At 56.3% G+C, this 20,048-nt stretch overlaps 1 protein-coding gene across 23 annotated transcripts in view; it reads left to right on the top strand.

Annotated features, from left to right (window-relative positions):
* Window positions 1-20,048, top strand: part of MYT1L (myelin transcription factor 1 like) — a 394,736-nt gene that overhangs the window by 349,702 nt on the left and 24,986 nt on the right. For all 23 annotated transcript variants that reach the window (XM_043927254.1, XM_043927245.1, XM_043927243.1 and 20 more), the window contains 3 exons: window positions 9,525-9,587; window positions 15,274-15,357; window positions 16,603-16,824. In XM_043927254.1, the coding sequence (XP_043783189.1) occupies window positions 9,525-9,587; window positions 15,274-15,357; window positions 16,603-16,824 (369 nt within the window). The remainder of the gene's footprint in view (window positions 1-9,524; window positions 9,588-15,273; window positions 15,358-16,602; window positions 16,825-20,048) is intronic.

Here is a 20,048-nt window from a genome sequence, read left to right as displayed (position 1 = left end):
GTCTCAGGGGTGACCGTGGGGCGTCAGGTCTCGGGGGTGACTGTGGGGCGTCAGGTCTCGGGGGTGACCGTGGGGCGTTGGGTCTCGGGGGTGACCGTGGGGCATCGGGTCTCGGGGGTGACCGTGGGGCGTCGGGTCCCAGCAGTGACCGTGGGGCATCGCGTCTCAGGGGTGACTGTGGGGCGTCAGGTCTCAGGGGTGACTGTGGGGCGTCAGGTCTCAGGGGTGACCATGGGGCATCGGGTCCCAGCAGTGACTGTGGGGCATCGGGTCTCGGGGGTGACTGTGGGGCATCGGGTCTCAGGGGTGACTGGGGGGTCATCCGATCTCGGGGGTGACTGTGGGGCATCGGGTCTTGGGGGTGACTGTGGGGTGTTGGGTCTTGGGGGTGACTGGGGGGCGTCACTCCTCATGGTGAACACTCACTCCTGGCCTCCTCACCCGTCAGCTCATCTCAGTCCACTTCTCATTTTTCCTCCGCCCCTCTCTCTTCCTTCACTCCATGTGCTTCTCCCAGTCTGCCCTTCCGACACGTCCACCTGGGGGATGCCTTGCTTCTCTGCAAGGTTCCCAGTGAGGATGCCTGCTCATGGGTTCTGTGGCCCTGGAAAGGTGAAGGGTCCCCCCTGTGCTCTCCCTGCAAACAGTGCACCCCATGCTCACCTCCCTAGGGGCAGTGACCTCCAGCAGAGGCTCCGAGGGGGCCCATGGCAGGCAGGCTCCACTTTGGCACACCTGGGGACGTGCCGCAGTCACAGAGGGACCAGGTCCACCCTGTGCCCAGCGCCCCCAACCTGGCCCCCTGCTCTGGCCCCAGGCGGATGCAGGTGTGTCCAGGAACCAGGGCGTTGGCACCTGCTGTGGCATCTCCTCCCCCTCTGCCTTCTCCCTGCCTCTTCCCTTCCTGTCATCCCCGCTGGGTCAGGCCTCTCCTTGACCTTCCTGGGCACCTTCTGGCGATTCCTGGCTTTTCCTCAGTGGAAGGACGCTTCCCGAATCCAGACCTGCTCTCCGGGTCACCACATGCATACCATGCAGGTGGATCACGTTCTGACGCTCATCTGTGCCTGCGCCCCTCCCATAATCGGAGGGAAATCAGGACCATCAGTGACTTTTGGACCCTGCTCGGGGCCAGGCCCTCCATGCAGGAATCACAGGAAATGGGTTTCTATTCTCTCCCACTTGTGAGACACCCAGAGGGCCACGGGGGTCAGTGAGTTGCAGACAGAGGAACAAACAAACGTCTGTGTCTTTGAACTTCCCCCAAATGAGGGCTAGACCACACGATAGGGTTGTAGGCTCAGAACTGTTCATAAGAAGAAGACTTTTACAAAGAGTCTAGAGGAGTAAAAAAGGCACCAGAGGAGGAGAGGTTTCTGCTCTGCTCACAGCTGTGTGCCTCCGGTGTGACCCTAAACATGCAGCTCACCTGTTTGGATTCACCTTCTTGGCTTTAGATAAGGATATCTGATGAATCTATTTCTAAAAACTTCTGTAAAACTCAGCATCTGTGAAACCATTTAAAACTTGACAAAAAAGACATGAGGCAGGGAACAGGCAGATCCCATAGAGGAAGGGAAGACACACCAGAGACTAAGAGGTCAGGAACTAACCTGAAAAGTGTTCAAAGCCAGACAGCTGTGGGCAAGAGGCTCGGGCAGGAGGTTAGACGTGGGGCCAGGGGTGGGGTGGAGAGGGAGAGAGAAGAAATGACACATGAGCGCTTACAGAGAACCCCAGGATTGCTCAGGTAGAAGATGGACCAAGAAATCTTTTTAATTTTCTCCTGTTTAGAATAAAAAGGCACTTTCTCTCTGAGAAAAGATGGAGGCTTCAAAAAATGAAAGATCCACAAGCATGACAAGTATAAAAAATAAGATAAATGGCAGTGACAAGAGTGCAAAAAGTAGGCACAAGATTCCAGCTGAGTCGTGGTCCTAGAACCTGTCCTTTCCTCTGCCCTGGACAGACTGCCTCCCAAAGGCTCGCTGTGGTCAGCAGTTTAGGAAGTGGACTTGCTTTTAAGTTATGTAACGTCTTTCCTCTGCTACCTTGAGAGGAGCTCTGTACCCTCCATGGACAGAGCAATGGATGCTGGAGGCCAGGGGGCCCTGTGGCTCTGCCAGTCCCACAGTCACAGCCAGCTGGCCCCATGGCACGTCCGCACCAAAGCCTGTGTCCACCCGGCAGGTGGCACTGCGCCTCAGGTGGCCGTGGGCTCGGGGGTGGGCGTGGCCTGTGCATGCCTGCCTGGGGTGTCCCCGGCATGGTGAACCCTCAGCTTCCACCCCGAGTGCAACCCCGCTGACTCTTGGCGTTGAGAAGACGGGCCTGGACCAGCCGGCAGCCCCCTCCCTGCCCTCTCCTAGTCGGTGGCCTTTGCCCACAGTCCATTCCCGAGCCCAGGTCCACTTCTTCCCGCTAAAGGCCAGCTGGATGTGGTCACAGACACTGCCTCACCTGAGAGGCAGGGAGGTGGGTGGGTCACTGTGGGCAGCAAAGGGCACCCCCCTCCATCCCCTCCTGCTCCGTGGCCAGAGAGGGTCCCTTCCCGGTGGGCACTCGAGTCCCTAACGCCCGTCTTCCACCCCGTGTGAGTGGCGTGGCTGCCCGAGCGCTCCGTGCAACCGCGGAAGGTGAGTACCCCTGGGCGGCCCTGCCCGCGTCCAGCCCCCAGGCCCTGCATGCCCGTCTCAGGCGCAGCGAGCGCGGCGGCCCCAGGACACGGGGACGGCTGGCTGGGGTCAGCGGCGGTTTCTCCAACAGTCACCTTTCTGTATGTTCTTTTTTGCATGGGTCCTCCGCGTCCAATTCCAATTCTGCCCGCGGCTGCCGCAGCTCCGGCCTAGCCGCTCCCCTGCTGCTGGACGTGCATGTGCTCCCGCAGCAGTGCCCCAAGGACTCGCCCCGTTATTGAGAGGGACGTCAGCGCTGCTAGGTAGGTCGGCCGCCCTGGACAGGAGCCTGTCCCTGACGACCTGGGGCGCCGGGCAGTGGGCAGCGGCTCAGAGCGGCGCCTGGGGTCCGAGCCCGCGCCCGGCCCCGACGGGGAGGCCTGAGAGCGGAGATGCATGATTGGAGGATGCCGGAGAGCATGCAGCATGAACCGCGGGACTGCCGTCGCAGGCCCTGCCCACCCCCGCACTCCCCAAACTGCCAGAGTGCACCCCGAGTGTCCCCCAGAGATGGACCCAGGAGAGGGCCAGGCCCAGCCCAGCTCCATCTGGGGCCAGAACCCCAGAGCCCTTATGCCCAGTGTTGACAGCCAGGACCTGGGCAGCGCCCACCCCCCAAGGACGTCCAGGGGCCTGAGTCGGGGGATGAGCAGCAGGGGGGTCTCACAACACTCGTTAGAGGTGACCCCAGGCTGATGCAGGTGTGTGGGCCTCTAGGTCAGAATTTAAACCCGTGAGGGCATGCCGTTTACCAGCGGGTGGCAGGGTACACGTACCACACAGGTGGGCTTTGCAGACTGCAGCTGGGCTGCGGTCAGTGAGTCAGTGGGCATCACGGCTCTGGTGAAACCCTGCCCCGCGAGGTACCACCCACGCCCACCTGCCGCCCCCTGACCACACTGGGCCGTGGGCAGTCAGCAGCCTGGGGGCCCCTTGTAGCCGCAGCTTTGAATTTGATCTGCAAGATCACACTTTGCTGTTAGTAACCCGAGGCCTAACCCATTCCGAAACACTATCTGAATCATCAAAATGAATGTTTTTGAAAAATTATGTGAAGGGTACTACTTTTTATGATTCTTTTTCATTGATTTGTTTGTGTTTGAGTGTAATCTAAAATGAAAAGTGCTTGGAAGCAAAAGAAAAAGGTGATTTTGGTTCACATGTCATGTATGAAAGCAAGGCTTTCTCCCCAAGTCTGCTAATATCAGGGCTTGAAACGTGTAGCCATTCAGGATGCCAGAAGGCCAAGTGTGCAGGATGAAGTTCCTCACGTGACTCAGGAAGGACGGAGAACCGGGGATGGGGGCCGCCGGGGTGCATCCTGTGGACAGGCGAAGGTGGAAGGCCAGTGTGCGCACACCTCCCCCAGGCCTGGGAGGGAAGGGTGCCCTCCCGCCTGCCCCCTCTCAGGCCAGCGGGGGCCGGCAGGTGGCATTACAAGGCCGGGACCCCTGACCCCCGAGGCCCCCGCCCAGGAAGTTGCCCTGGTGTCAGGGCTTTGTCCCCACGCCCGCGGCGTGTGTCTGCAGAGCTCCTGTGTCTTTTAACAGGAGGTAAGAAAAAGGACGAGGTGAGACAGGGCCTCGAGCGGGGGCCCAGGTCAGGTGGGAGGATGGGAAGGCTCCCAGTGAGATGGGCTGAGTGGAGAACGGTCCTCCACACCAAATTCAAAAAACAGAGAAAATGACTACTGTCATGCAAACTAAAAATCGATTCATAAGATCCTTGCTTTCCTCCAGTTTCAGGAAATAAACCCAGGAAACTGGGTAGAAGAGATGTCTATTGCTTTTAAGTGACCTGGTTTCCTTCTGCTTGGGGAGAAGATGTCAAAGTCAGTATACGTCAGCTTTTTGTTTTAAAACACCTTTATTTTGCACTCGTCTGCATTTCTTTATTGTTTCCCATTTATATGCCAAAAAAATTCAAAATAAAGACATACATTTTTAGAACCACATCTCTTTAAGTCCAAAAAAAAATGTTTTTGAGTTCTCATATACATGTTTTTGAGTTGAACTTTTCACATACATGGGACAAATCTTACAGAGTTGACCTCAATCTTTCCAATTACAAATATATTTTACTATTATAGATGAGGCCTAATTTTGCATTTTTGTGATTTCATTTAAAATTGAGAGTATTTAAAACTGAGAGTATTTCGTGTTTTACTTAACAAATGCCCCTGGTAGGATGGGTGTGAAAGAAAGGGACAAAAAAGTGCTTTTACAATGGGGGACACATGTACACCCATGGCTGATTCATGTCAATGTATGGCAAAAACCACCACCTTATTGTAAAGTAATTAACCTCCAATTAAAATAAATAAATTAATTTTTTTAAATAAAAAGGGTTGTTACAGAAGCACGCCACGAAATTCTTCAAAACCCTCCCGGGACCTGAGTCTGGCCTGTGACACTGTCCTCCCAACGGTCCAGGGAGCGTTTCTCTGCCTGCTCTGCTGCTGCCGTCAGAGATGCAGCCTGTTTGCAGGTCGGCCTCGCAGGGCGGCTCACAGGCGAGGTGGGGCCCAAGGACAGGTCAGACCTACAGGCAGGGCTTTAGCCTTTACTTACAAGGTTTTTCAAAATAAGTAACCGGTTTTACCAAGATGAGAGACCCGAGTGTCCTGAACGCTGTCCCTGTGGGCCGGCCCTGGGGAGCTGGCACAGCAGACGCTGGGCAGACCGGCCACACGGCACAGCGTGGTCCCCCTGCCCAGGGGCTGCAGAGAGACTGGCCGGCTCTGGGTCCTCAACCACATCACATCCGGTGGCCTTGATCCCGGAGAACAAGCATCTGAGGCCGCGCTGGATGCCTGCCTGGCCATCCGCTGCCCCCGTCAAGGGCCCGAGGAGACGGCTCCCTGCCTGAGCCCAGGGTGGGCGGCCACACAGACTCAGGGCCCGTCACTGATGGGGCCCTCCTGTCGCCGAGAAGATGCCCTACTTTAAACATCCTGCTCAACAGAACTACTTATCAAGACTTCGAATTTCTTTACAAAAGAGAGAGAAGATAAACAACAACAACAACAAAATACAAAGGAAAGAGGATGACAGAACACAGAGATGTTTTAAAGACGTCCATACAAGCAATTAAGTGGCACAGCACAGCTTCAGTCAAGATTAAAGCACTGCTATTTCCACTGCACCCTGCGTCAGGGTGCCTCTTTTGTAACCAGGAGGACAACCACAGCAAGGGGTGACATGTCCTGCAGAGGATGAACCAGAGGCGAGGTGAGGAGCCGGCCTCTGCCCCGTTCGTGATGTGGATCAGAGGATTCTCCTGATACAGGCCGTGAGGCACAGAGGGTGCTCTCCTGCACTGCTGGGGCTCCCGACCCGGGAGGTGTGAGCTGCAGTGGCCCTTCTGGGGGCAGATGGTACAGAGGAAGTCAGAGCGCTCGGGCCTTACACCTTAGATTCACAAAAGCCACAGAAACCTCTTCTGTCCCCACTGAGAGAGATTAGTTCCAGGAAATCCAGGAGCTTGTGAGTGGTCCTGATTTTTTTTTTTTTAGACTTTTGCCTGAATTTTGCAAAACACAAATGTGGCTTAAAGATTTGATTGTGATTTTTCCATCCACCTTCTTAAATGTCTACACAGGACCAATTTCTTCAGCCAGATGATAACATGAACTACCCCGAATTACTTTCTCTTGATATGGATTAAATCCCAAGGCAATTCAAGATCACAGATAAGGCAAAGGATCATGAATATTTTCCTTGGGAATAGACAGAGATTCTAAGATTACACGTTCACCATTTCCTGTCTCAGAGTGTTTTTACCCATGGTACCTTTGGACTGGAGAGAAAACGAAAATGAAGAAGCTAGTATTTTATTTATCAGGAAGTTACATCTCTAGCCACAGGCCGGTAAAACAGCCCTGGTGGAGCGTCGGTGAGAACTGGCCGGATGCGGGAGGACGGCAGGCTGGGGCGGCCTCACCCCGGTGCTGGAGCGCCAGCCTCGCGGGGAGTTTCCATGGAAACCCCGCCACTCTCCGCTGCCGTTTCCAGCGCCAAGCTGTGCAGCCTTGCGGCCTCCCGATCTGTCCTCGGGGATGTGGGTGGTCCCACACGGCCTCCCTTCACGGAGCAGACGTGCCCCACCCAGCAGAAGCCGGTCGAGTTTCTGGGTGGATTGTGCAGCAGCCTGTTACGGAGGCTGCAGGAGCTCATCCTCTGAGAAGCAGAGACCCCTTTTGTTACACGAACTTTCACCGACTTCAGAAAACGGTGTATTTTTAAACTCTGGGATGTATTAAAGCAAGGAAATCTGTATGCAAATCTCAGAGTTTTTAAAATCCTTAAAGCCTTGAGCAGTACCATGAAAATGAGCTCCGCAGAGCTGTTAGAGAAAGAATAATGAGTCCCCATCCCGGATTGCCTCGTGCTGTTCAGAAGCACCCCCTAAAGATGAAAACGCCAAACCACCGCCCTTTGGAGGACCGGGGCGGGCTGCTTCTGGGGTGGGTGACCGTGAGTGTGAATTCGCAGCCCCCACCCGCCCGGAACCAGCACTCCCGCCCCGTCTTCTTCCCCCAGGTGAGGGTGTGACCGCAGAGGGCTTAGCTTCTCCACATTCTCACAGCCTAGGAGCAGCAGGCCAGGTATCTGCCTCGTCTACCTAACTGGAAACCCTGAAAATAAAACAACAAACCTTTCCAGAAAGCCAGGCCGCTCTCCGGAAATGTTTTTTTCTTTCCTGACACTGTGAAAGCTCTGAAAATGACCCAAGTCAACATTTTCTTTGTTTTCATGGTGACAAAGGGCGTTTTAAATACGTTTTTTTCTTCAAATGATGCTTTCGTAAATGGTTTAAATGCACAAAAACTACTCCAAAATCCTCTTCTCTTTTTTATAATTAGTAAAGATCTTGTTTTCGTTTGCACAGTCTTGGTTGTGACGCCTCACTTAAGTCTGAACAGGGTGTGTCAACCTCCTCCTGCCTCTACCAAAGAAAGTCATTAAAAATTTCTACTCGTGTTTAAATGAATACATTTTAAATAAATTTGCACTGGGAGCTTAAATTAGGAAGAGTTTAAGGAGTTCTTTGACCAAAAAGCAAGGCCACGTGTACATGACTGGCTGGTGGGAGACAGTTCTGTTTCTTGATACATTTTCAAAACAGAAACGTGCATGGAGATTTGCTTTTCTCAGAATGATTTTATTGCTTCAGAATTTCCCCCCTCTGGGGTTGGGGGGCCTCTCCACATGAGATGCCATTTGGGAAATCAGCTAGTTAAATTCAGTGACTCACGTTATTGACCGAGGAGTCTCATGGTCAGACTTGAAGTTCACGAACAGCTGTTACTTTGGCGACAGTTCGGTCTACAGTCTGATCCGGGTGTTGTTTTTGATGAAAGGACAGCACCTGTGGCCTCCGACTCCAGTTTTTACACCCTGACTCTGCTTACACACATCCACGGCTTCTCCTCCATGTCTGCCTTCCCCCACAGCGCAGGCAGTAAATCAGACTTTCATCCTTCAGAGGACACGCCAAGGGTCAGCCACATACTTGAGGTTGGTAACTGTGCTCCTTTCCTCAGGACTAGATGAGAATGAGACAGTTCCTAATATCAACAACAGACAGTACATCTAAGTGTCAAGATATGACATTGGCAGCCCTGGACTCAGCCCAGGTCCATGTGGGCCCATCACACACGCCCTGACACGCGCACTGACCTTGAGAAAGTCTGTCTGTAAGCAAGTAATTTGCTGGCCTTGGCCCAGCATCCAATACCCAGGTGGCTTTCAGAGCGGAGAGCAAGCTGAAATCACTTAGAAAGCATTTACACTTATTGACTACTTTGTATTTGTGACCCGTGTCCCTGCAGGGAACTCAGATGCTCACTGCGTACGGAGGCGGCACAGGGCCCCCTCCGAGGGTCCCTCCTGGGCAGTAACACTGTTATCATTTCATCCTTGCCTCTTGAGAGCTAACATTTCGTAAAAAGAAAAGATGCTTTCCTCTTGTGTTCTTCGTTCTCACCCTCCTGGCGGGTTCTAATGCAGCTGAAGTAGCTGGAGCCAAAGCGTCTTTGCAGGACTGCTGGTTCCCGCGATGGTGCATTCGAGGCGGTCCGCGGAGGCAGGACTCAGGGAGCTATCTTCACACCCAGCGTCTGCCACGAGCGCAGTTCTGATGTGGCAGAGAGACTGCAGGGAGCTCCCGGGAAGGTTTAAACACGGGCCGCCTGGGTGTCCGGACCCCTCTCATCATCTCAGTTGACTTGACCTGTGGACCAAGAGACTTCGGTGCCAAAGCAAAGCTCCCTGAGCACCCAGGAGGGTCTGAAAGACCTCTAGTCCAACTCCCTGGCCTGGCACAGGGGTGCCTGCTCCGGGCCCCGAGGTCCACCAGGGGCACGGCTGGGAGGGGTCAGCATGGCCGGGCCTTGTAACATGTTGTTTTGAGTTTAGACACAGACCAGTCTCGGGCCAGCGTGTGTGCCTGTTCATGTAAAAATTCTCACATCGTGCGCGGATGGTGCAGCGGCTCGCCAGCTCTGACTGGCCCACCAAGCTTGAATAACAGCCGGGGCGGGCACGCGGGGAGTGTGGAGCGGGGGAGACTGCAGGCTGAATATCTGGGACCAAAGCGTTGCCCCGAGACCCCCGGCCCCTGGGGGCGCCGCGGTGCGTGGAGGGAGGAGGGGTCCAGCCGAGCCCCGAGGCAACAGGGAGGGGGCTGCTCCACGCACCCGGGGGCCTCCAGCTCCGCGCACCCCCCACCCCTTCACCCAGCGAGGCTCAACGTCGAAGAGCCTCGGCAGCTAGATGAATAAGGAAGCTACTTGTTCAGGAGATTGATGCCTTTCCAGTGAACCCCCGTGTGTGTCTGTGATTGCAGGTGCCCCACGCCTGGCTGCGACGGCTCCGGGCACATCACCGGCAACTACGCTTCCCACAGAAGGTACGTGCCTCGGGCTCAAGACCCTCCCCCCACGCCCTCCTAACTCAGGCTTCACACGTGCTCAGCTGGCTCCACTGGGGAACTGAGGGTCTAGAGACCCTCGACCACAAAGCAGGCTGGCTCCAGCCCGTGGCACCCTCACTCAGAACACCAGCTCTCAGGCCCACAGGCCCCTCGGGCGCCCCCCTGTCCCCATGGCAACGGTGCCACCAGCTCCATCTGCAGGAAGCCTTTCTCAAGTCATGCAGGAGCATGCCCTTCTAAACTGACAAAGGATGAGAAGAAGAGCCAGGATATTATAAGCTCCCTGAGAACAGCCACTGAGAGGCAAGCTTGCTAATCCCACTGAGAGCTGATCTCCTAAATATTGAGATTAGAGCCACAAAGCTGTTTGGTTATTATAAGCAGGGATCAGCAGAGCTGAACACACAGAAACGCTTGACCTCACAAATCCGGGCCCGCCGGTCCCAGAGGGCAGGGCCTTCTAAGGGCAGCGTGGAGCTTCCGTCGTCCGAGACGACAGGGGCTCCAGGCGGGCTCGCACCCCCTAAACAGTTTAGGAACCTCCATTCCACACCCAGGGCCTCCCAGGTGGCTGGGGTAAAGAGTCCGCCTGCAGTGCAGGGGACACAGGTTTGATCCCTGGGTCGGGAAGATCCCCTGGAGAAGGAGATGGCAACCCTCTCCAGTATTCTTGCCTGGAGAATCCCGTGGACAGAGGAGCCTGGTGGGCTGCAGCCTGTGGGGCCCCAAAGAGTCAGATATGACCGTGCGACTAAAGACGACAGCATCAGTTCTACAGCAGGCCGTGTGCTAGGCGTGCAGAGACAGAGCCTTTCAACACAACGTCTACGCAAAGAGGGGTGCAGACCCTGAGGCCCAGGCAGGAGTGCCTTGTCGAGTGCAGTCAGGACCAGCAGGCCAGGTCGGGACAAGAGCCAGCCTGAACAGAGACCCTTGTAACACACAGTCTCCCACGCAGGTGCAGGGCTGCCTCTAACAGATAAACAGGTAACAGGCAGCTGTCAGCTTGCCATTCTCTGAGATCAGATTATAGATTGGGCAGTGGACGGGCCCTTCAGTTTCCCCCACGAGAAACTGAAGGGCAAAGACGAAGAAGAGAACAGGGAGGGAGGAGTCAGGACGGCTGGGGGTCACCCCAAAGCTCGTCGGCTGCCAACCAGCAGAGTGGGCCGTGTGGGGCAGGGTGGGGCCACGCCATGTGGCTCCCAAAGTAACCAACTACCGGGGCTCTGGTCAGGGCCGCCCCCGGCTGGCTGACTGGGCTTGGCTCAGGAGCAGAGCTCGTGGGGGGCCCTTTCCTCGTTAAGGTCCTGCTGCAACTCGCATGCTTCTGTGTCCACTTCCCATCCATTTGGGAGCATCGTTTAAACAGCGCAGGTCTGGGCTTAGGAAACCCCACTGAGAGAACCAAATGAGGGCCGGATTCTTCACACCCGCTCGACGGAAACACCCCAGTCTCTGTCCGGGGCTGTCTGCCTGGCACTGCGGACGTCTGGGGTCCGACCCGCCTTTGCCCTGGGACCGCCCCGTGCCCTGTCGGGTGCTGGGGAGCGGCGCCAGCCCACCCACTCGTCGCCATGGCACCAGCTCCCCATTCCTGACAACCGGGCATCTCCAAACACACCCGGCGTTCCCCGGGCCACTGCCACGCACCTTAGGGCCCAGAGGAGTCTCGCCAGGTCATCCTCCCGGTTTTACCAGGCCTCCCAGAGCCAGCTGCTCTATCGTGAATGCAGAACTGAGTGAATACCTCCAGAAGGGATCTCCGCAGTAGCATCACTGCTTTAGGGAGAATGCAATTAAATTAGATCAAGCTCCAGTTAAGTATCTAAATCAAGCACATTCTATGCTACTCTTTATTTTATGTTAGAATGTATCTCAGTCCTCACAAGGCCACAACTCCCAGTACCAAACAATGCCTGCAAACTAAAAGTGAATATTTCCTGGTCATTTCATGTCCACCTGTCTGTTTTTCTACTTTTTTTCTTTTTGCTTTGGCATGATGTAAATTTATTCAATTTAATTTTAAACATGTGTATGCATTCACTTACATTTTAGAACAGGGTGTATGTTAGTATAGCGTAAACTTGTGAATAAAATGTAATTAAAGCTTGACTTGAAGCCATTCTCTAGGGCTGGAATTAATAGTACCAGGATTAGTCCACAGAGCTGAGAAGTAAATTGACTTGGTTTTCAGCGCACTTGCGGGCTATACACAGCCCTGTGGGGGTGGCATGTTCCACAGCACTGTTTATCAGAGAAACACGCTCCATGCGTACAAGTCCGAGTGGGCTCGAGCCCTTGGCTGAGAGGAGGCGCCTGGGTGACAGGTCCTGTGCAGACTGGGCGCTGGAGCGGGACAGAGGCAGCCCAGGCCCAGTGACCCTCGGAGGTCACAAGGACACGTAGAAACAGGCCTTTCAGGGTGTCCCTTGTGGCTCAGCTGGTAAAGAATCCGCCTGCAATGCGGGAGACCTGGGTTCGATCCCTGGGTTGGGAAGATCCCCTGGAGAAGGGAAGGCTACCCAATCCAGTATTCTGGCCTGGAGAATTCCACGAATTGTATAGTCCATGGGGTCACCAAGAGTCGGACACAACTGAGCGACTTTCACTTCCCAGGAACATGAGGTGGTGTTCCCTACATGCAAACCTCGGGGATATTTCTCCCAGGGAGCAGACCCTCAGCCTCATTCTAAATCCTGCCAAGATTCCAGCCTGTCACAGGCACCTCAGAGATGCGGCGGATTCGGTGCACCCAGGCCACCGACTCGAATGCGATAAACACGCTAACCATCATCTGAGCCTTCAGCGAGCTGTAGTCATTTTATAATTGCAATATCAGAGATCACAGGTCAGCAGAGCAGATGTAACAATAATGGAAAAGCTTAAAATATTGCGAGTTTTTAAAATATGGCACAGAGACATGAAGTGAGAGATGCTATTGGAACAGTGGAGCCTATAGACTTGTTAGATTGACCACAACCTTCAACTTGTGAAACAGGCAAGGGCCGCAAGCACAACGCAAAGAGGTGTGCGTGCCCCTCCCTGGGCTCCAGGGAGGAGAGGAGTGACCCAAGGGTCCCCCGGCGCCCCCACCAGAGGCAGGTCCGTCTGCTTACGGACATCACTTCTCCCCGGGGCCTGTGTCCTGGACGCCGCCCCGGGAACCAGGAAACATGCTCCCCGCCATCCTCAGAGCTGCCCTGAGCAGTGGGAGGCTCATTTCTGTCTCCGCTGGAGGAAACTGAGTGCTTAGCTGTTGGAGGCAGGACTCGGCCGAGAGGCCGCCGCCGATGTCCTGGCTGGTCGTGGATGGAACACTCCTGGACGGCCCGAGAAGCTCCCTCAGGGAAAGGCAAGACCGCCCTCCCGCCCGAGATGGGCTGTGACTCTCCCGAGCTCTTGTTGGGATGGGGATGTGGTGTGACTTGCTGTCTCTCCAGCACCTCTGAAGCTTTCTTAAGCTCACTGTAATCAATAATATTGACCATCTCTGATGTCCTATCAAAAAAACAACCCATCGTCAGAAGCTCTGTGTCCCCTCTGTCCTCGGCGGAGAGACCTCGCTCTGGGGACGGAGGAGCTCAGGCCACGTCCCGAGCATCTTGTCTTCAAACCACAGGTGCGAGAGCCCTTTCTTCAGTTCTCCCGCAAAGGCACTGTTTCCGGGCACTGCTTTCTTTCCATGACCTGCTCCAGGCTGGCTCCTTTCTGCCATCTCCAGATGGGCCGGCACAGCAGTGTCTCTGGAAGGTCCTCCCCGGCGGGCTCCCGGGGCCTCCCCGAGGCCGCCCCTCCACCCAGGACGGCAGCCCTGCGGCCCGGAGCACGCGCAGCAGGAGCTGACTCCCCGGGGCCCTGCCACCTTGAGTAGCGGCTCGCCGTGAGCTCCAGGCTCTCCACCAGGATGGCGCTGCAGGAACCGTCCCCAGACGCTCCCGTCTGTGCCGAGAGCATTTCCACGAACCGCTGCACTCTCCTCCAGGGCTGCTTTGACCCTCAGGGCGTGGACACAGGGCACAGGGACCCCGTGCCCGCGAGGTCCGGTCCTGGTTCCCAAGAACCTTCGCTCTGCTCTTTCACAACAAGGACACGCCCTGCCTTCCCTGGGGACGGGGGCAGCACAGGGCTGAGATGCGTCACTTGGTCCCTGAGCTCAGGGAGACCAAGCAAGAGCCCCACGTCCTCCCTGCCCCGAGGTGGGTGTGTCCCCCGGTCCCGGGGAGGCAAGGGAAGCAGCCCGAGGAAGCACAGACGCCAGCAGGGAGGGGCATCCCCTTCTGTGCCCCCTGGTACCAGCACATGTCAGGACTGGCGGCCTTCTGGGGGGGCACTGGCCCCGTCCAGAGGCTCTCAGGTGGGCCACAAAGCTCTGCACGCAGACGGTCAGTAACGCGGCCACAGGCACAGCTTCTCAAGGCAGGGGCCACATGCAGGGCCATCACTCAGACGCAGCAGCACCCCTTCCTACCCGTGGCTGGCCTCGCTGAGCCTGGCAGAGCCTGGGAGAGCTGGCTGCAGACTCTCCCGCCTCGGACACGATGCCAGGATTCCAGACCAGCCTCTGTGTCAGAGCCAAGTTTTCCTCGGAGTCAGAGTCAGGTCCAGACTGAGCTCCCTGCGGTGCCACTTGCTTTGGTTCTGTTCCAGTTTCTCTTGACTCCCAGCCCCGTCTCAGCAGGCGGGGGCCCAGAGCCACACCGCCCCCCGAAGTTCAGGGTGGAGGAGGGAAGGCAGGACAAGCGGGAGGCAGGCAGGATAGGCCCACACCGCTCAGCCCCAGGGCGCAGGTCTGGGCTCCAGACCGACTTCTGCCGGGAGGTGCGGCTTCCCAGAGAGGAGCCGGGCAGCTACAAAAGCGTGCGACACTGCTAGGGAGACGGAAGTGATGGGGCGAGGGGCTGAGGACCAGCGTGCTCGGGGGGCAGCCCCAACAAAGCCAGGAAGAGGGTCAGCGCGGCAGGCCCGCCCAGACCCCGCCAGGTCCCACTGCCAGCCCCCTGGTCAGCTCCAGAAACCGCCCGGGGCCCAGTTCTCTGGTTCCTTGCAAAGATTCCCTGTCATTCTATATAATTTCACACTGAATAGCCTGGTATTAGCTATCACTGAACAGGAAAGAAAAATCATATAGACATTCCAGCTGGAAAATTTCCTTTAGATAATGTGAGCTCTTACTTCCCCAAATTCCAAAATTAAATAAAATCAGCTTGGTCAGTTTGCACTGCATCTTCTGAAGATGCCGCAGGGAGTCGTATCTCAGGCAAACGGGGCGGACGGCAGGTGCACACCCCTCGCAGGTCAGGGGACTCTGGGACCCAGCTGCAGGAAGGAAGGGGGGCCTGTGTGTCTCCCCACAGTAGCCCCTCTGTGCCGAGAACACCCATCCCTACAGGTCAGTCCCACCTCTCCTGGGACTCCAGACTCCACAGGGGCCGGTTCCCCCCACCAGGCTCTGGGTGCCCTTCTGGGGGATCTGCAGTGTCTGAAGGCCTGGGGGGAGCCCCAAGGGGCTCCTAAGCCCGAATGGACCCTCCCCCAGGACTTTGTCATCACGCCAAGAAGCACCCGATTCCGGAGGAAATTGGGTCAAAGCACCATCAACGGTGAAAGGAGCTCGAGGGTAAAGGTGCAGGACAGCTTCTGAAGTCACCTGTCTTCTTAGCCTTTCAGGTTGCCCGAGAGCCAAGAAGAGCGGCATCAGGATAGCACAGAGCAAAGAGGACAAGGAGGACCAGGAGCCCATCAGGTGCGTGGGCCGGGGGCGGGGGCGGGGGCGGGGGCTGCCGGCCGGGGCAGGTCCGGCTTGGAGCTGTCTGAGGAGGGCAAGCTCACAGCTTCGAGAGCAGAGCCACGCACACCTGCACTCGGCCAGAAGCACCCTCTGAGAGACAGACGCGGTGACAGCCGGATGTCCGTCCATCCGGGGTGTAAAACCAGTTACAAGGAACGTCCCTCTACCCCTCGCTGGGAGGGTTAACTTACTGGGCGCATTTACGAACATACTGAGCGTATTTACATACACTATCGGGTTCATGAGAGCGTATGAAGTCATTAACCACAACACCCAGCATACGGCCGAGTCTCCCGCTTATATCCCGAGTCTTCCGCTGTCGGTCCTCTGCTTCTTGCTAAGGAGGATGGAGACCATTGGGGGTAGAAGGCCAGCCCTCCACCCCCTCTCCCTGCAGGCCCTGGCCCTAAATCGCTTCCCAGTGAGCCTCAAAGACCCGTGATATAAATCCACTGCCATCTTCTGGAAATTTTAATCTCACTCAATGTCTTTGGGGAAAAGTTTTGATGAAAACAAACAAACGTGCCCGTGGTTTTGCTGTAAGTCCTTGGCGCTTTGCCATAACCTGTGACAGAGAAGTTTCAGAAACACTGCTTCATTAGCCTGTTGCTGAACTTTAGCTCCGGTTGGTGAGCTTCCCATTTATCACAAAAATAAAAAAGTGCTCCTGGGGCACTGGGTAACTAAACCGCCTCTGCTGCTCACACCCGTCTGGCTGGAGGGGTATCCTGTGGTCTAGAAAACACGGCCAAACAAATAGGTGTTCTCCAGCTCCTGAGAAGAACACGGGTTTATAAAACAATCTTTTAAAAATAGTCCCAAAGTCAATTTCCCATTAAGTTTGCACATCTCCTGCTGAAGGCTGAGACCCTGTCCCAAAGCGGTGTCTCTCAGACAGACACCCGCACCCCAGCTGCTCCAACAAAGAGTTCTTTTTCTCGCATGGGTGTGGGCATCCCTCCCCAAGCAGGACGCTCCGCTCCGGAAAAGCTTCTTGCACCTTCCCTGGACCAGTTTTCCGGAGGGTGAACTACCTCACTGCTCCACTAGGTGGTGCCTTTGAGTGGTCTTGTTTTTTTTAATCCCACTGGAACGGAGTGGAAGATGCTGGTTTTCCCTTCGTGTCGGGTTACTTTGACTTTGCTGAGGGGCCACCGGGCACCTGGGGGCGAGACAGTCAAGTGCCCGCTCTGCCCCCAGGTGCCCGGTGCCCGGGTGTGATGGCCAGGGCCACATCACCGGCAAGTACGCCTCGCACCGCAGCGCGTCCGGGTGTCCGCTGGCGGCCAAGAGGCAGAAGGACGGCTACCTCAACGGCTCCCAGTTCTCCTGGAAGTCGGTCAAGACGGAGGGCATGTCCTGCCCCACGCCCGGCTGCGACGGCTCGGGCCACGTCAGCGGCAGCTTCCTCACACACCGCAGGTGAGTGCACCTGCCCGCCTGCGCGCCGGGGTCCCCGCCACACCCGCGCCCCAGGCTGCGGGAGGGAAGACTGAGAACCCACAGCGCCGGGAGAGAAGCAGCAACCTTAGACGCATTTTGCAAAGCACACACTCATCCCACCTCATCAGTGTGTACGGAGAGGCTTCCCAATGCCTAAGACTGGGATCCACAGAAACAGGTTGTCATTTTACACATGCACACACACTCGCAAGAGTATCTGTGGGTTCAATTATTCGTTTTGGCTTAATATGGCAAACAGGTCCCACTCGAGGACAAGGTGGCATGTGGTTAGAGAAACCTCATTAGATACATCAGAAAACCTCCCAAAAAACCAATCACCACCCCCCCACACACACACTGATTATTATTTGCTTAATTTTAAAATATCTGTATATACAATTACACTGACTCAGAAGAGGCAAGTGGCCCCCCTAGGCGTCAGGATGAATGACTGATGCAGACACATCTCAGCCACCCCCAGCTTTCCGGGAGCCAGGCAGGAGGACGCAGCACCTATGACATAAACCCAAGGGGTCTTGTGAACTCTCTAACCTCAAACCCCAGGCACCTCGCCTCCATCTGCAAAACCACATCAAACACAGAATGAGCCAAAAGGAATGACATGTGGCAGTGAACCTTAACGTTCTTTAGGAAGTTTGGTTTTTATTGTAAAGAAGGTCCTGCTCAGGTAGAAACTCAGGGGCCAAAAGAGAGAAATAAGTCTTTCCCTGACTCTCCCCAAGGTGGAGTGGGGAGTCCCCGCGTCTCCGTTCAGAAAGCGCCCTTGAACAGAGAGGCTTGCACCCACAGACACAGAGGTCCCCAACCCACACCACACACTGGCTTCTTCCTTTGGGTAGAAACAGATCACAGTGCTCCCATGGCTATGTGCGTGGGGTGGGGCCGGCCCTGCACCTGGACACCTGGGCCAGGCTGGCCAGAGTGTGTGCTTGGCGGGACAAACGTCTCACTCCGCTCAGAGCCGCCCCCCCCCGCCTTCCCAGCGGAAGGGCTTGGCCTGCGTCCCCAGACTCCACTCTAGACGAGGTGATACCTGAGAGAACTCCCTCTGCTGACATCTGCACATCCGTGTGCCAGGGCGTCTTCAGGACACAGTCCCAGAAGCAGAAATGCTAGTTTTCACATGTTGATAGGAAGTGCCAAAATGCCCTCCAAAAAATGCCTGCTTCCTTCAGTCTTTGGCAATCAAAAACATTTTATAAAAATTTTAAAATCCTGCCTACGTGACCTGTGAGTAAGGGTCACAGATAAGCCATAATCAGACAGATATGAAAGCAATGACATATAAGCACTCGGGTACCTGGAGAAGGGCATGGCAACCCACTCCAGTGTTCCTACCTGGAGACTCCCATGGACAGAGGAGCCTAGCGGGCTACAGTCCATGGGGTGGCAAAGAGTCAGACACGACTGAGCAACTTAACTCACATACACACGCTTGGGTACCAGAAACACCACCAGAAGACAGACATGAACATAACTGCTACTCAGGCTGTTTCCAAGCCTCTGAACTGTTCCCCGAGAATCAGAAGAGTGACCTTCGTGAAGAGCCACCCAGCAGTGCGCACCCCCCACAGGCTGGTCACTCAGCGCCCCCTCGGGGCCTGTCGGGCGGGCCTGGGCCCCTGACTCTGAGGCGCTCCCACCAGGCGGGACCCTGGGCCCCTCGGCGCGCCCCCAACACCTGCTTACCCTCCGGCTTGACACTCAGGTCACTGGACCCAGCAATCGCATTAAGACACCCAGGCTCTCCTGGTTTCTACCCTTCCCTGTCTCTTTTCCCCTAACGGACACTCCTCCGGACGGTCTCTGGCCAGGAGGGGGCTTTGATTCAAAGGCACCCCTGTCTCGACGAGCTGGAGGGAATCTTGGCGTAGGGCTAGTGAAGACAGAACCGTGACTGTGCTCCGGCAGAATCTCTCCGTACAGAATCCCCGAGATGCACCCTCAGGTCTGCAGACAGCTCACCCAAGGCGCCGAGCGGGTACTGGGAGGAGCCCCCTGAGTCCAGGGCAGGAACGACCAGCCCACTCCACCCATCCCTGGGGGCAGAGCTGTGGTCCGGGCTGCTCCACAATAAGACAGAGCCAGGGGGGCGGAGCCGCCGGGGGCGGGGCATCTGGGGGCGGAGCCACTGAGGGCGGCGCTTAGGGGGCGGAGCCTCAGTATCAGAGGCTGCTCCACGGTGGGCAGGGCCCTGCTTGTGGTGGGCGGAGCCTTCTGGGGCGGAGCCACCTGGGCGGAGCCTCAGTATCTCAGAAGTTGCTCCACAGTGGGCGGGGCCCTGCTTGTGGTGGGTGGAGCCGCAGGGGCGGAGCCTCAGTCTCAGAGGCTGCTCCACGGTGGGCGGGACCCTGCTTGTGGTGGGCGGGGCCACGCAGAGATTTAGATACTTCATTTCTCTGTGACGCTCACTCAGCAGGGTCTGACCCGCTATCTCTAACCCCTCTGAGGAGGGATGGGACGTGGATATTGCGTGGAGAGTGGCGGGAACCCCTGGGTGGCGGGCGCCCCCCTTCTAGGTACAAATGTCTTGGGGGCTGGGGTGCAGGGGGTTAGAGGGGTGAACAGGACCCTGGGAGAGCTGACCTGAACTTTTTAAACTGTGGTAAAAAAGCACACAACATGACATTTACCATCCTACCCACTCTTAAGTGTCCCGTTCGCGGGCGATAAGTAGAGTCTCTGTTGTGCAGGCACGTTCACCCCCAGGCCCCTCACCTTCAGAAGGAAACCCTGTGCCCACTGGACACGCACTCCCAGCCCCGGCGGGTCTCCTGGAACCGCCGTCTAGCGGGTCAGACTCTCTGGTCCTCACCTAGGGGGAATCACAGGCTGTCCGTCCCGTGATCCCTTATCTCCATCAGCACAGCTCCAGGTCCCTCCACATTATAGCCTGCGTCAGACCGCCTTCCTTTTGAAGGCTGAATCGTGTCCTGTCGCATGTTGGCCTACAACTTTCAGCTGTGGAACAAGTTTTCATCTGTTTTATTGTATAGATGAAATGCTGTTCCCTGGTGGGAGAACCGCAAACCTGGCTGGAACACAGCTGAGGCACAAACACGGGTTTAGCAGAGGGTCCTGATGCCTCTCCCGGTGGAGTCCCTGGGCCTGGCTGACTGAAACTCACTGGTGGTTCCTCAGACCTTTGAGGCCTGGGTGTGGACAGGCCTCCCAGAAAGACA

This window comes from Cervus elaphus, chromosome 16 (genome assembly GCF_910594005.1).
Source record: "Cervus elaphus chromosome 16, mCerEla1.1, whole genome shotgun sequence".
Classification (NCBI taxonomy): domain Eukaryota; kingdom Metazoa; phylum Chordata; class Mammalia; order Artiodactyla; family Cervidae; genus Cervus; species Cervus elaphus.
The sequence above is the reverse complement of the archived record's forward strand: the minus strand, read 5'-3'. Positions and strand labels throughout refer to the sequence as shown.